This window comes from Dama dama, chromosome 29 (assembly GCF_033118175.1).
Source record: "Dama dama isolate Ldn47 chromosome 29, ASM3311817v1, whole genome shotgun sequence".
NCBI lineage: Eukaryota > Metazoa > Chordata > Mammalia > Artiodactyla > Cervidae > Dama > Dama dama.
In genome coordinates this window covers 54,212,914-54,229,685 of record NC_083709.1, presented here as the reverse complement: position 1 = coordinate 54,229,685, position 16,772 = coordinate 54,212,914, and the positions used below count along the sequence as shown (strand labels likewise).

Here is a 16,772-nt window from a genome sequence, read left to right as displayed (position 1 = left end):
AAGAGAATCTGAGAAATTCTAGTTCACTTTAAAGACCAGCTAATATTTACTGAGGCTTCCCTGATGGCTCAGTGGTAAAGAATCTGCCTGCCAATGCAAGGCATGTGGATTGGATCCCCAAGAGATGTGGATTGGGTTGAGAAGATCCCCTGGAGAAGGGAATAGCCACCCACTTCAGTACTTTTGCCTGGGAAATCCCATGGACAGAGGAACCTGGCAGGCTACAGTCCATGGGGTTACAAAAAAGTCAGACCTGTCTTAGCGACTAAACAACAATATTTACTGAGCACTTATTAAATGCCAGATGCTGATTGATTTGTAGACCAAGCCTCTATCAGGTGCTATTACTACCTTTATTTTACAGTTAAAGAAATTAAATCTCAGAGAGGTTAAAATAATTTGCCCAATGTGCCACAGATGCTAAGTGTCTAGATTAGGATCAATCTTCTTTCTGAATGTCTGCCTTTTTTCAAGTTCTGCCTTTTTTGTGATGTTTAATCACTGTTGTTCCTGCTACTGTCAATAGTGAGAAGGAAATAATTGATTTAAGGAAATCCACAACAACTTAAAAATGAGGGCCTTTTCAAGTCAGGCCTGACTTCTAGTCCTCACATGCAGAGGAATCACCAGACTAAGGCTTCGCAGGGTTTAAAATCAGGAAACCAAGGCATATGCCTAAAAGTTGAGTAGATGCTCCTAACCTAAGCTCGGGCACTTCAGATAACTAAACCTCTTGAATATCCATAACCTTTGGACAAATAAGGCATGACTAGTCTAAGGTACCCTTGACTTGAGAGTCATTAGCTTGAGTAGAGAACCCAGACCTGCCTGTCTCATGATAAAGGAAAAGAAGGGGTTGGGAGGAATGAGAGGTTCCTGGTCTTTCCAGGTTATGCTCTTTCTGCCTCTCAGAACTTTGGGTATCTTCCAACACCTCATCTTCCAGAGGTTCCAGGGAGGAAGAGATGAGAACAATCAAGAAATATCCCTAAGGCCTTCCATCCCAGGCAAAGGGTATACAGATTCTATGTGTAATGCAAATACACACCTAGAGAAGGCACAATCTCCAACTCTCTGAGGACCCTGAACAAAGCTCTCCAGTTCTGTGAACACACTTTCCCATCTATATAAAATGAGCATGTTGAACTACCTGCTCTCCAGAACCCTGCTGTGATGCTATGGGTCCTCTTCCACCATAGGCAATGTTGGGAAGAAACAACGGGGAGTCCTCCAGGAAGAAGGATGAAGAAGAAGTTCAGAGCAGACACCGGTTAATCCCCCTGGGCAGAAAAATCTATGAATTCTACAATGCACCCATTGTGAAGTTCTGGTTCTACACTGTAAGTACCTTTCCTTTTCTCCTTTTTAATGGATGGCCACAGAGAGTCAGCGTCAGTTTCTTCTGCGAGTCATAATATAAGGACCACACAGGCAGGAATAACAGTTCTATGACCTTGCTTTTTCCTATAGCTTTGCAAGATTTGTGGAGCTTGTGAGGCAGCTTCCACAGTTTCTACATTTCTCCTCCTTGCAGAAAATAAAGGAAATGGTAAAAGAGCTAACAGAAATAGAGATGAGATGAATGTGAGTCGAATCTAGAAGGGAAATAGAGGTCCTTTTACAAAATGCTTCCATGTTCTGGATGGATGAGTGCTGGATCAGAGTTGCCCATTTTAGATGTCAGTCCTGGTTTTAGGGTGACAGTTGGTGGGCTGAGCAGAGTATTAGAAGGAAAACCACTTAAGATGGGGATCAGAAGTGTGTAATTACTCCCAATACAATACGTCATCAAACAAGCTTTCTTGCTCTGACACAAACAACATGCAAACAGAATAGCAAAAAACATGTAAAGAAACCTACAATCACAGCAAATACTGTCCAGTAAGCATACCCTGCACATATTTTCTGCCCACAAGATGAAAGATTATCCCTGAAATAGCCTCCTGAGAGGGGAGAAATGGCCTGACTGCTAGTTTTCTGCCTCTGTTTTTCATGATATTTTAAGCTTAAGGTAAGTTTTGACCCAGGTCATTTCTGCTGCTCTCCAGCCACTGTGGAGTGGGGCCAGGTGGAAAGCAGTGCGTCTGCACTTTTGGCCTTTCTCACAGCCAGCTACACACCAGTCACTTGAGTCAGCGGCAGGATAATCTGAGTCTGAGGCCGAGATGACGCAGATGACTAGATGAGGTCCTTTTTGTGTGGTCCTGTGTGCTGACACTGAATGATGGCTTTAAGTCAGGCTTTCCCAACCTCATCACTATTGACATTTGGGGCAGAATAATTCTTTGTTAAGGAGGGCAGCCCTGCGCATTGTAACATGCAGAGCAGCATCCTGGCCTCTGTCCACTAGGTGTCAGTAGCCATCTCCAACCCCAGAAGTGATAAACACACTGTCTGAGACATTGCCAGATGTCTCCTTGCGAGGTAAACGGCACACGCTGAAAATCACTGCTTTAAAGTATAGCCTTGAAAGAGGATGAAAAATTATCAAAATATAAATAAAGTAAAAGGAAGTAAAAATTTTAATTTATTAACATTAAAAAAAGAAAAGTATTCTCCCCCCCCCTCCAAAATAACTAAGGCATGCAAAAATCATTTCTATTTATATATTGCATGCAGATATTTGTTTTCTGACAACCAGTGGCAAGCATGGACTTTGGAGTCAGACAGCCTAAGTACAAATCCTGTCTGGGCCTCTTTATTATCGTGTGACCTTAAGCAATTTACTTTAACACTCTGTTCCCAGTTTTCTTAAGATGGGGATAATAATAGTACCTACTTTATAAGGATTGGTAAAGATTAAATGTGTTAAAATATGTAAAGCACTTAGAACAGTGCCTGGAACACATTAAGCATAAGATAAATGTAACTTGTTATTCCTAGGCTAGACCAATTGCAGAGCAACAGTGTTTTATTCATCCATCCACTCAATAATGATAAGACTGTCATTTATTGAACACCTACTATGAGGCACTCTGCTAGGTGCTTTATATATACTTTTCCTAAACTAACATAATGTTTTTTATTGTATTTTATGCCCAGGTCTGCCCTTTCCCTTATATTAGACTGCTTTAATTGTCTCAGCCTAGGTCAGAATTTGGCAAACCATAGCTCATGGGTCAAATCCAGCCCACTGCCCATTATTGTGGCCCGTGAGCTAAAAGTGTTTTTTACATTTTTAAAGAGTTGAAATAAAAGCAATTGAAGATGAATTTGTCACACATGAAATTCACGTGTAATTATATGTCCATAGATAAAGTTTTACTGGGACACAACCCAACCCATTCATTTACCTGTAATCTGGCTGCTTTTATGCGCCAACTGTCGAGTTGGTCACTTGCAATAGAGACCATTTGACCCACAAAAACCTTAAACTATCTTAACTATCTGGTCCTTTACAGAAAATGTTTACAGATTCCTTTTCTAGAGCATAAAAGAAGCCAATAGATGTAGTAGTTTCAGGAATTATCTATCACCTGCACAAATGGAGTATGTGATTCTTTTATCCTTCTGGGACATCTTTTTTTTCTTGTGTTCTGTATTAATTTTACTTCCTTGATTTTTCTAGTTCCCTTCACGTAGCTGTGGCAGTTTGTTAGCCACGAATATTTTTAGATCACAAATGCCCTGGCCAATGGTTCTGAGCCTTGGCTATACACTGGAATCACCTGGAGTACTGAGAAAAAAACACCTGGGTTCCATTTATATTTTAAAAGATTCATGGGTTCTTTTTCCTGGAGATTCTAATGTTATTGGTCTGGGGCACAGCCTAGACATCAGGATATTTCAAAGCTCCCAAGTGGTTGTAATGAGTAGCCAGGGATGAGAACCATTACTTTAGACAAAGGGCTGAGTTTTCAGACTGGTATTTCTAAAACTTCCATGATGCTAAAGGCTTGTGTTAGAAATGCAAATTCCTGACCCTATCATAGCCCCCACTAAATGAATCTCTAGGGAGGAGCCTGAGAGGCAGTTTAAGTTCTCAGGTGAGTCTTGTGGTCCGGGAAGCATAGGGCACACTGCTTTCCTTGTACAATATACTGCAGGTTGTGGGGCTGCCTCTCTGAGAAGCGGGGAAGGGCACGTGTCCAGGTCCTTTCTTCATGGCTGACTGGATTACCCTCCACATACCCCTTAGACCAATGCTCCAGTTATGTCCGATTGTGTTTCCACAATGATTTCCAGAAATCCATGTGCACTGACAAAGCCCAGGCCTCAAAGAAGTAAATGGAGATGTGGAGTGTCAATCTTTAAAATCCCCAGGGATGCTGACCAGTAAAATGCAGCTTTAAATCCAAGGGCCCATTTGCTTTTCTTTTTTGTCTGTAAGAGTAGGTCCCACCCCAATTTCCAAAAGTATCCCGTTCTACAGTCCCAAGGTTCTGAAAGGTACGGCACACCTCACTTCCACATAACGTCGGTTCCCTGTCTTAGCAAGTTTCCAGAGAGCAGGTGAGTCCTCTGCTGTTGCAGCTGGCTCCCAGACCTGCTTGTGTGAGCGCCTGCTCCTAGGGCCCAGTGGGAGAGGACGCCAGTTCACAGGACCATGGTGCCAGGTCAGAGGGCACCGCTGTGCTCGGGGCTTTTCCAGCAAAGCAGACTCTTCATCTGCCGACAGCATGCAGCCCTTCCACACTCTTGTGGCGTTAGGAAAAGGCCCGGGAAGAAGTGAGGAATGGCCGAGCCCCACCAGGGACCCCCAGGCAGCTTCAGCAGGCTTTGGTTGCTTACTTTTCATACTTTAGGAGTCATGCATCTTGGTTAATGGAAATTTTATAAGAATATGTAAACAGATTCTTAAAGGAGTCCCACTAAGCTAAGAATCATAAGGTTATGTTTCTTTTCAAAATTATGGAATTCTACACACAGCCTGTTAAAGCTTACAGGATATATACAAGTATGTATATATATGAATATATATTCACACATATACCCACAGCCATTAAACCATGTCCTGTAGGGTACTGTGCAGCAAGGCCCCATGAATGTTAGCGAGTTCTAAGATAGGTTGTTTCTAAGAGCAGTCAGTCCTCTGTTGTACCATTGAAACATGTTCAAAGCCCTATTTTTGGAAGTCCATATTTTGAGAGTTGTCCCCAAATAGTATATTGTAGCTTGATAATGGAAAGGAAAGCATTGTAGAGTAGTTATGGTTTAAAAAACAGGCAGGAGCTAAAAGAGAAGGTCCTGGAGGAAGCATAAGCAATGAGGTCAATTTAAAAAAGGAAAAAGAACAGAGGTATGAATAATGAACAGGGGTAAAAAGGAAGGACTGAGGTAAGCAGAAGTAAGAAGAATAGAAGTTTCTTGAAAACAGAGGTGTATAATAATGTCAGCCACCATTCACTGGGCTGTGTCAGGAGAGAGATGCATATTCCCGTCTCCCTGTCCTTCCAAAAGCTCTGCAGGGTCAGTTGCAAACATCTCCATTTCACAGAAGGAGGCTCAGGCAAGCGAAGTGATTTGCACAAAAAGATACAGCTGAGTGGAGGATTTTTAAATCCAAGTGTCACTGACTTTTCATCTACATTCCTTCCACCAAACACTAGTCCTTCTGCCAAATTACACTGTACCTGTATTTACAGGACAGAGGGAGATTGAAGGAGTTATTTAAGTACTAAAATGAAGAGGTTCTGGAGGAATTGTGTGTGTGTCACTGGGCCTACTTGTGACAAGAGAAGATAAGGGTTTGGAAAGTTTTGCAATGAAGTAAAATGACAAAACCTGGGCAGTTAACAAGGCCCACCAGAAGCAGTGGAATTTGATCCAACGAGGAGAAAGAAGCAACTAAGAAGAGAAGGGTTTCAGGTCAGAAGGAGGCTGAGAGTATATTTTAGCGTTTAACCGATAAAGTCCTTTCCTTGTGTTTTGTAAAGTACAGAACTCATAGGGACTAGAGAGTGGATGCCAATATATAATGGTAAACAGGAACCGTATAAAACAAATTACACCTTAAACACCATCCTACACCATTTCCCATTGAGTAGACAAGATTCTCTTCAGGTGAGGTTGTCACAGTGTGCTAATGATCTCAATGTGGGTGGGGTAGGAACTGAGGCGTGGTTATAAAGAGTGGTCCTTGGGCGGGGTGGGTGTACACAAGCGAATCTCAGCAAGACGAGAAGGAGCTCTGCTGACTCTTCAGCGTCTGTTCAGCTGCCCTCTCACTTTCATACGTGATCTCCAACATATATATGCACACGCCGGCCCTTCGAGAGATGAGAAATTAAATAGCTGTGTCTGTAAATCCATCAACGTAACAAGGTCTCAGAAAATGTCTGTAAGTCTTATTCAGGATCTATGTATTCATTTGTTTTTAAAAAGGAAAGGGAAGGAGGGGGAAGAAAGAAAAAGGAGGAAGATGAAAAAGAAAGAAGGGAAGACAAAAGAAATGGGGGAAGGAAAAAATATGGAAAAAAGAGAAAGGGGGAAGGAAAAAAGAAAATGGGAAGAAAAAAGGAAAGGGGAGGAGGAAAAGTAAAGAGGAAGGGAAAAAAGAAGGAAAGGGGGAAGAGGAAAAAAAAAAGAGGGGGGGAGGAAAGAAGAAAAGAGGTCCATTAGGAGAGAAAGCAGTGTTTTTCTAGCTCTGCAGGGCTGCCCATAGCCCTGTGTCCCCAGCTAGGCTGCATGTTTTTCCACCTTCTAAGCAGCCTCCAGGGCTCCAGAATCACCCTGTACCTCCAGAATTCTCAAGGTCTCAGTCCTTTTGCCCACACTATATCCTATTCTTTGCTAAACTCCAAAGAGTGCAGCTTTGAATTACTCACTCAGGTCCTATTCACAGCCCCTGAGGCCCCTAAAGCTAGCCAAGTACATTGCTCAACTTGAAGCCTCACCTAGAAAAGGCTTAGCTTCTTTGCCACTGCCCACCCTGGAATGAATTTTTTCCTCAGCCTCTTATGTAAGAGCCTCGCCAGCCCTCCTCCTCTCCACTCATCTAGACATCCCTGCATCCTCCAGTGACAGTCAGCAAACCTGAGCCCTGAGGAGTATTCCTGGGACACACTGCCACTCAGCCAGTTCCATCAGGGCTCAACCTCCAGTGTTACTGCCTCGTGAGAATTAAATCTCACTCCAAGTCACAGTCAGCCTCGAAGACCCATTCTTTCCTATAAATTGCTTGTCTTCTCTTGTTTTGTTTCAAAGAAGGAGAAACCAGGAAGGACTATCATCCTACCTTGGATAGGGCAGGAAAGTCATGCCAGGGATGAGGTATAACCCTCCCAGGGTACTGCCAAGCCAAGCACATTAAGATAGGAGGGGAAAAATAAAGCTAACACAGAAGAGAATTAAAGTGGGGCTCCAAGGAAGTCCAGGCTATTTTTATGTTGTTTTGACCAATTCACAAGTATAGCATGTGTCTGCCTTTCCTTCTTATAGACGTTTAATTTACCTGGCATTCTTCAGGCAAAAATTGACTGTGCTGTCCTGGTTCAAGGACCCAAGCCTCATATATAAGCAAGAGCAGTCCCTGAGAGAAGAGATTCCCTTTTTAGCCAAGAAGACTCCAGAAATGGGGTAATTGCAAAACAAAATGGTGCGTCATGACACATTGATACAAGCAGAATGTGGGGACCCGAGACATGCAAGGTTCAAAAGGAAGATTGAATATCAATTATTTCAAATATTATAGTCTTTTAAAATTCTCTCGATAGTTGAGCCCCTAGAAGTTCATTTCATCGTGAATAACTAGCCCTGCTTGCTGACCTTGGTGTGTCCTGCTGCATAGCGTCCTTGCCCAAGGGCATGGACCCAGGTCTTCGCAGCCAGAGCACTGTATTGTGTTTCCTTACAGCTGGCGTACATCGGATACTTGATGCTGTTCAACTATATCGTGCTAGTGAAGATGGAGCGCTGGCCTTCTACCCAGGAATGGATCGTCATTTCCTATATTTTCACCCTGGGAATAGAAAAGATGAGAGAGGTAACTACTTTCCTAAAAGAAAACAGAGGAGAAAGACAGTGGTTAGTTACCTCTGTGAATGGAGGGGAGTAAGGAAGGTTGGGGTCCAAATTAAGCCGGAAACAATTTCTCTAATGCTGCCACAGAAATAAGGGACTTGGTTTCGGCCACTACAGACAAACCTGGGAAGCTTCAGTGTGTGTTTATAAGATTGTCACTTCACGTATGCTTGGGATCTAACCTGTATTTTCTGGAGCATCACTCTTGCCCCAAGCAACCTCCAGTTGTCTTCAACACTGTTTACACCTCCCTTTCCTCATCTTGATAAATGTGACTTTAAAATTTTTTTTCTACTTAAAAAATTTGTTTTTTATCTTTGAATTTTCCACTTTTAATTCCCATTGAAACCCCTTACTCTGGGTCTTTTTGGACCCAGTCTACCAATATCTATGATTCTGCAAATGCATTTCAGCAGCTCCAGGATGAACTATGCCTTCGTTAATTTATTCCCTAGCTTATTCCTTCTCAACATTTATTATCCCCCTGCTGGGCAGTAGCCTACCAGCCCCCGGCAAAATGAGCATATTTCTTGTCCTTCAGGTTGAGGGTGTGGGTCTCTCTCTTCTCTCCCTCATCCCGTGGCATTAAAGAAGCCATCAAAATGCCACCCTCATGTGACATACTTGAATTTAAGAGTAACCTTGGGCCATCAGATTCAGAGCCTTTATAATAAATGCAGTCAAGCAGGAGTCCACCAGAGGGCTCTGCAACCCTGCCCAACAGGCTCCCAGAGCTGGTTCCCAAGTCCACAGGGATGTCAAGCTTGTGCAGTGAGATTCCTCTGCATTTCCCCCTGAAACTAGTCAGCTGGAGAGGCTTTTTCTGGAAGAATTACTCCCTGTCAAGTCCACTGCATTCTCAAGAGCTCTACTTGCTGTACTACAGTCAGTGGGGAAATATATTGGGCCCCATAGAAAAAATAATTCTTCCAAACCCACAAATTCACCCTTGCCTTCATTACTGCTGCTTGCTGCTAAATTGCTTCTGTTGTTTCGACTCTTTGCGACCCCATAGGCTGTAGCCTGCCAGGCTCCTCTGTCCATGGGATTCTCCAGGCAAGAATGCTGGAGTGGGTTGCTATGCCTCATTCAAGGGATCTTCCCAACCCAGGGATTGAACCCATAATCTGTTATGTCTCCTGCATTGGCAGGTGGGTTCTTTACCTCTAGCGCCACCTGGGAAGTCCCTGCCTTCATTGCTAAGTCGGGTTAAAAGGGCCTTAACTATCAGGGCTAAAATGTTCTCCTCCAAGAAAAAGTAGGATCATTTTTAAAAATATGTATAAATAGTTAAGAGCCCTTCCCTTGGGTTTTTAACCTACCTTGGGATATTTAAGTTCTAGCCATCATGCCCCCATTTCGAGAGTCCTGTTTTATACGGAACAGGGTTTCTGTTGCTGTTGTTAACGGGTGCCTGTCTACTCTCGGGCTTTCCCATTCATAACGCCTTCCACCTCCTGACGAGTGTTGTGTACTCCCCACTTGCGCACTGAAAACAGTAATAAATTCGCTGTGGTCTTTGTGTAGCTCTCTGAGAACTGAGGCCGCTACTGCTAAGGGCTCTGTTGCTATGAAGTGCCAGCTCGCCGGCTTTGCGATTTAAAGCCTTAGATGCATATTCCTTCCCCATGATAAGCAGAAAAGGGAAAGGCTAGAGCAGGAGATTGGAATCTCTCCAGGGACTAGACTGGAAGAAGACAGGGAGCAGTCTGTCCTCCACGGACTGTTCTGGAAGAAGCTGCCAAGCCGGCGGCCTGCCAGGAATCTCCAGGCTGGCTATCCATTTCTCCTGAGGCGGCATGTAATAGCAGGGAGGGCAGAGCCTGGAGCCCGGGGTCAGCAGGGGGTCAACCAAGAGCCCTTGTTTCCGAGGCAGCTGTGGGGCGGGAGGCGCTGACCACCTAAGGATCTGACCTTTTCCTCTTCGGCCCCGGGAGGTTGCCCCTCGCCACACGTGCTTGAATCCATTAAGAAATGCTCAGGCGCCAAGGGTTCCGCCTTGTGCCACCTCGCAGTCAGCACGCAGGCCCTGCAGGCCTCCGACGCAAGAGCCTGGAAACGGGGAAAGCCTGTAGGCTTCTGCGCCTCCTGGGACCTACAAGGAGGGCTTTGTGGTTTCACGTTCTGCCAACCCCTTCCCGGCACCGCATTCTTCCGCGCGGAGTCAGCCCAGCAAGCCGGGTGCTCCCGTAACAGCACGTAACTGCTGCGCCGCGCGGGTGCTCGTCCCCCCACTGGGGCCGCCTCCGGCCACTTGTACGGTGGGTGATGCAGCTGTGAAGGCGTCCCTCTCCACAGCTGTGGGAACTCAGACTCGGGGATTGAGCAAATTTTCTGCATCCCACAGCTGTAAAAGAGAGCTGGGTCTTAAACCAGACTGGCCCAGCCTTAGGCCCACCCTGCCCGTGGTTACAAACTGGGACGCTCCCTGGATCCCAGGGATCCTAAGAGAGGCCTCACCTCATGCACTCTGCTTTTATCTGTTTCTATGTTGAGATTTCACAAAGATACTTTCACTGTTTTTTAAAAAATATTTTGCTACAAACCTTAAGAGAGTGTGGGCCAAGGGTTAGAGAAACTCTTTAATTTAAGACATTCCCGAACCCCTTAGGACGCCTACAGGAGCACACACACTGATTTTGCCTAGTTAGGATGGAGGGGGGATGGGGAATTCCAACTGCAACAGGAATTCCTCAAGGGCAGGACAGTGACTCCCAACCTGTGGTCAGCAGCATGACCTGGGAGCTTTTAGAAATGTACATCCTCAGGCCCGGGATCAGACACATGAAAGCAGAAACTCCAAGGGTGGGGCTCAGGCAACTGCTTTCACCAGCCCTCCAGGTGATTCCAGTGCATGCTGAGGGCTAGGGGTTTAGGAATAAGGTACTCGAAGAATGAAGCTACCAGGGAGGTCCTGGTATCTTGCTCAGCCTTTCAAGCTCCAGTCTTGACTTACTAAGACCACTCTTCCTTACACTTCAGGCCAAGGTAAGCTACTAAAGTCATTGTGAAGATTCAGATCAATAGCTGCAAATGAAACCTGTCCCATCTTTGCACTCCCTTCTTTGAGAGATCCTGAACTGGGAAAGGGGTGGGTCATGGCTTGAAGAAGTGGAAATCTCAGAGATAAACACAAATGATTCATGAAGGTAGCCCTGCTACGTAGCTTCATGAGGTTCCTCACACCCTGTGGTACAGAATGGGTTGTAACTCCTGCTATCCAGCTGTGCATTTCATAGAGTGAGGAGCAGCAAAAAGTCCCCTCTGGATTTAAGATAAATCAGAATACCACCCAGCAGTTAAGATATACAAGGAAGTGGATAGTTACTATGGGGTATCTGTGCAACAATCAATCAGGCAGCCAACAACTATTTCTTGAGTGTCTCTTATGTAGCAGGCCCTAGGGAACAAAGGGTCTGTCCTCAAAGTTTATAGTTATAGATGAGAGATCAATGGATATTGAGAGGAATGCATGGATGGATGATAGCTAGTTAGCTAGACCAGCATGTATGTACAGACATACATACACATGTATGAGGAAGCTTTTCAACGAGGGAAAAAAATCTTCAAAAAATAAATAGGCCAATTGACTTGGGGATGTGGAGACCACTGCAAGGAAGGTGGTCAAGAAAGTTCTTCTAGGAGGGGGAAATAGGGGAGACCTTGAGTATAAGCAGTCACCAGACGTGTAAAAATCAGGGAGAAGAAAATGCCCAACAGAAGGAACAAGTGCAAGTGTCCTGAATGTAGAATGGATTTGTCATTTTAAGAGCAGACCATGATGACCTCAGAGCAGGGAACAGGGAGAATATGGTGGGATGTTAAATGAGGCCACCATAAGGAATTTGGATCTTTCTGTATTTGTAATGGAAGCCATCAAAAGGCTTAAGTGTTCTGTTACCACAGTTTGCTCTAGTTTTGCTGTTATTCATCCATCTCTCATGTCTCTCTTTATCTTTTAAATTGAGGCTTAATTCACCTGTAAGAAAATGAACAACTTATAAGGGTACAGCTTGATTCATTTTTACCTACCTATACAAGTGTGTGATCACCACCCAGACCATGGCTTAGGCTTTTAAAGGTCTTTCTGTGTGCTGCTCAGAGGCTGGCTAGGCAACAGTGATGGCCAGGATACCAGTGAGAAGGCTATTGCAGTCATCTGGGCGATGGGATGGGGCTTAGGAGAGGATGACAGCAGCGGAGGTAGTGAGATGAGGTCGCACTAGGTTGTATTTGGGAACAGAGCTGATATGTTGATGCAGAGGACATGGGTGTGAAAGAGGGGAGTGAAGGAATCCTCCTAAGTTAGTGGCCTGAGTAACTCAACATGGTGATACTGTTTACTGAGATGGAGAAGGATTTTGGAGACTTGCAGGGTATTAGGAATCAATAATTTTATAGCGAAACTCTAATGTGTGTCAGGATTGTAAGGCATCCTGAAGGATCAAACTTACTGCTTAAGTACGACTGAGCTAAGCTTAGGTCATCCAGAGCCTCTTGAATAGATACAGGTAGACAGAAAAAAAGTTACTAATGTTGGCTAACAGACCAAGCACTTTCCAACTGGGCTGAAAATGTAGATAGAAATCAAACCTAACCTCGCTCTCTTTCCTGACTTTTAGATTTTGATGTCAGAGCCAGGAAAGTTGCTGCAAAAAGTGAAGGTGTGGTTGCAAGAGTACTGGAATGTCACAGACCTCATAGCGATCCTTCTGTTCTCTGTTGGAATGATTCTTCGTCTCCAAGACCAACCCTTCAGGAGTGATGGGAGGGTCATCTATTGTGTGAACATCATTTATTGGTACATTCGTCTATTAGACATCTTCGGCGTGAACAAGTATTTGGGCCCATATGTGATGATGATTGGAAAAATGGTAAGCAGGGTCCTCTGATTCCATGTTATAAGTTCTCAGAGGAGGAGTGATTATCATCGGAAGAGGGAAATCATTCATTTGGGCCTGCCATCGCTGCCTGAGATGGCCCTGGGAGGTGTTTTATTTTTTAATTCCTTTCACGTGTTCAGAAGTTTGACTTCATCTGTATACATAACCGGAGAATTCACACTCACTCACTCACTGACAAATAAACATTTTGTGCCAGGCACCTGAGTGGGAATTGAGTATATAAAGATCCTCATTCAGTGAGATAGATGATGAGAGAAAGAGAGTGTAACTACCATATGGTGTGAGAATGCTGTAACAGAGATTGCAATGTATAAAACACCGCAGGGACATAAAAGGTTGATCAGAGAAGGCTTCATGTGGAGGTTACATTTTAGCTGGATATTGGAGAAGATATGGATATCTACTCTCATCGTATAACAGATTTCTTTTTTCTTAATGAAGTTCTAGAAAAATGTCTTCTCTGTACATCGACGGAAGAAAAACCAATTTAAGATGAGATGAACTATGTTGAATCTGAGTTGAACATTAAGTTCTGTCAATATATCATGTGTTTTGTTACATTACTAGAAAATGATGTGTTAAAAACTAGGTTCCAGAATGATATTCCTACTTATTCTAAAAAGAATCCCAAGTGCCAACCTAATATGCTTCCCCACATATGGCTTTGGACTTGTTCCAATTTCCCTGGACCATACACTAATTTCTAGACTTTCTCCATAAAGGCTGAGCACTCACAGGACAGCATTAGTGTGAATCTGAAAATGTACCAGTAAATCAGCTCCCTCTCCAAACTCAGAAGAGGAAGAATCAGAACCTGATGAAACTGGGTACTTTTATCAGTTAAACCATACACCTCACACAAAGAGAAGGAGAATTTGAATCTAAAAGGAGAAAGGGTTATGAGACCTTGAACTAGTTATTTAACAGCTTTTTGAGATGCAGTTTAGTCATTTCCAAGTAGTTATAATAAATGCAAATCTCATAAGTTTGCGGTGATAATTAGAAATAACACATGTTAAGTGATCAACTGTGTCTGATTCACAGTAGGAAGTTGATAAACTGTATCTTTTATCATTGTTAAAGTACAATGGAAAAACTGAGCATACTTACTTGCTCCATTCCTAATCCTTTTGAACAAAAGCTTGGTGTTTGTAATACCAGCATTGTTTACGGAGAATATCACAAAGCCCATTCTATAGTGGAAAAACTTGAATTCAGTAGTGAAAGCAAAAGCCACTCAGTTGTGTCCGACTCTCTGCAACCGCATGGACTATACAGTCCATGGAATTCTCCAGGCAAGAATACTGGAGTGGGTAGCCTTTCCCTTCTCCAGGGTATCTTCGCAACCCAGGGATCAAGCCCAGGTCTACCGCATTGCAGGCAGTTTCTTTACCAGCTGAGCCACAAGGGAAGCCCAAGAATACTGGAGTGGGCCGCTTATTTATTTTTTAATTGGAGGATCATTAATGAATTCAGTAAGCTTGAGTTAATTAACCTCCAATTAAAAAAAAAAAAAGCTTTAGTTACTTACCCAAAACTGAATCCCAGTTCCTTTCAGAGGTTTTTGACTAGAAAACAAATCTGTATCTTATTATATAACATTACCTCTTATATCATTGTGCTGTAGTATTGAATTTGAGATGGTGGTGAAAATTTCCACATCTAAAAGCAGAGTCTCCACCTCGTCTATGGGAGAGGTTTAGGAGACAGGATCTGTTGGTTCTCCACACAGTTTATGTATAACAACATGTAGATGTATGAATTTTCTGGACAGAGGGGACAAGGTTCTATGAGATTGTCAAATATATTTTCAAATGTACCCAATGAAAGTGAAGAACAGCTGCAAAATTAAGCCAAGTTTTCTCGACCTTGACACTATTGCTGCTTTGGACTAGATAATTCTTTGTTGGGGGTGGGGTGGGCTGTCCTGTGCATCATAGCATGTTTAGCAGCATCCTTGGCCTCTACCCCCTGAGTGCCAGTGATATGCGTGTGCATGAGCACATTCACATGTGTATATGCACATACACACACACACAACAACAACAACAAAAACATTTCCATATATTGCTATATGTTCCCTGCAGAGCAAGTTACCGTCTGTTGAGAACCACTGCATTATGCAAATACATTATCTGATGGGTTGTTTTTCCTAATTGATCATTACCTTATTTCAGTAAATAGAATTAGGAAGGACTCAAACCAGGTGCATTACTCTTAAGAGGTTGGGTCACATGTAAATACTTGAAATAACTAAAGTCACTCTAATGCCCCACATTTATTTTAAAATTCATCTCTGTATTTTTTAATAATGACATAATTATTTCCCCAGTTTTGATAAGAATGAAACCTTACCGTGGAGTGAGCAAGAGAGATGTACTGCATTTTTCTACATTCTAACTTATTCTTGACTAGTTAGTGAAATCACTCATAAGTAGAAAATGAGTATTTTGGGGGACTTTGTTGTCTTTCTAGGGCTTTTAAGATAACTAGCTCAGTAATTGAGCCACTGATCCAGAAGATAGGTAAACTATGTCTATAGAATTATCAGTGAGCCAGGTGGACTGCCAGAGCGGAAGCTTAACAAAACATGCCTAGATGTGATTATCCCAAAAGCCCTTATTTAATATTAAGCAGTGAAGTAACTTACCTGGTCCAGGCACAGCTGAGGGCAGCTAAGGTACTTGGACTCAACACTGGTTAAGTATGATTCCAACTGATCTTCAGCTCTAGAATCACCTAAAATGGCATATTCCACTTCTCAGTGGTTCTCTAAAGCCTAGTCCTAAGTTCACTTATGTAATGTGGATAAAAACAACAAAAATAGGTATCATTTACTATGCACCAAATACCATGTCAGACATGTCAATCATCATTACAACCCCATGAAATAGGCTTTAGTTTATTCATCTCACAATTAACAGACTAAAGCTGAGCAAGAAACAAAGGCTTCACACTCCTCTCTCACTCCACACCATGACCTTTTTTCGATTCTAATAATAATACCTTAACTTTTACCAAGAACTACCCACATTGTGTTTCACACATTATATCAGTTAATCCTTACAAAAATAGTATGCATCATTACTGTTATGATTATTATCCCTACTTTACAAATTAAAAGAAAAAAACCGAGACCAGGCAACATGCCCAAGATCACCTAGTTGTTCTTGCTTGCAGAGCCAAGGTGAGGACTCAGGTATTCTGACACCTGAGGACATGCTTAACCACTGCAGTATATGCTCTCCTCTATACAACCCAACCGAAGGATGCTTAAAAGAATGAGAGACGATCAGCACTCTTCATATTGAACCAATTGGACAATTTTGGTTTAAAAGCAGAAGCCAGACCCAGTTCTCACTCATAATGTCTTGTTTCTGCAGTTCACTCCAACAGATATCAGTATTTATATGGAAGCTATGGCGCCTTTGAAATATGTGAAGTTGAGTGTTTGAGAACAGTGTTTGTTTGATTGTTTTGACCTTTTGAATAGGTATTGAGATCAAGCTGAATGGAAACAGTCCTGAGAAATTAGATTAGAACAGTTGCTGTATTTACTGGCTGAATTTTCTTGGATCAAACTAGGTCCTAAATCTCATAAGTAAACACCTTCCTCTCCCCACCCACCTTTTAATCAGTCTAAATAAACATAACAGAAAAGACCCCTTTGTGCTTTTTCATTAATAGAACTTTTTGTAAATAAATGATGAAAGAATTTTGCAAGATAAGAGAGAGGGGATGAGAAACGGACCCATGTTTCCTATAAAACTGCTGACTTGCTCATTTTAAGAGAGTTCTGAGGCTACTAAGTTGTGAAAAGAATAACTAACTAGCATATATTTTTAAGGACAGTGAACAGATATGAATGAACATCAAATTTTGAGATATTTAGTTTCAAAGTCAGAC

At 42.9% G+C, this 16,772-nt stretch overlaps 1 protein-coding gene across 13 annotated transcripts in view; it reads left to right on the top strand.

The window, feature by feature from the left end:
• TRPM3 (transient receptor potential cation channel subfamily M member 3) overlaps positions 1 to 16,772 on the top strand; it is an 896,309-nt gene that overhangs the window by 819,957 nt on the left and 59,580 nt on the right. For all 13 annotated transcript variants that reach the window (XM_061132826.1, XM_061132822.1, XM_061132817.1 and 10 more), the window contains 3 exons: positions 1,200 to 1,340; positions 7,796 to 7,924; positions 12,585 to 12,836. In XM_061132826.1, coding sequence (XP_060988809.1) covers positions 1,200 to 1,340; positions 7,796 to 7,924; positions 12,585 to 12,836 — 522 coding nt within the window. The remainder of the gene's footprint in view (positions 1 to 1,199; positions 1,341 to 7,795; positions 7,925 to 12,584; positions 12,837 to 16,772) is intronic.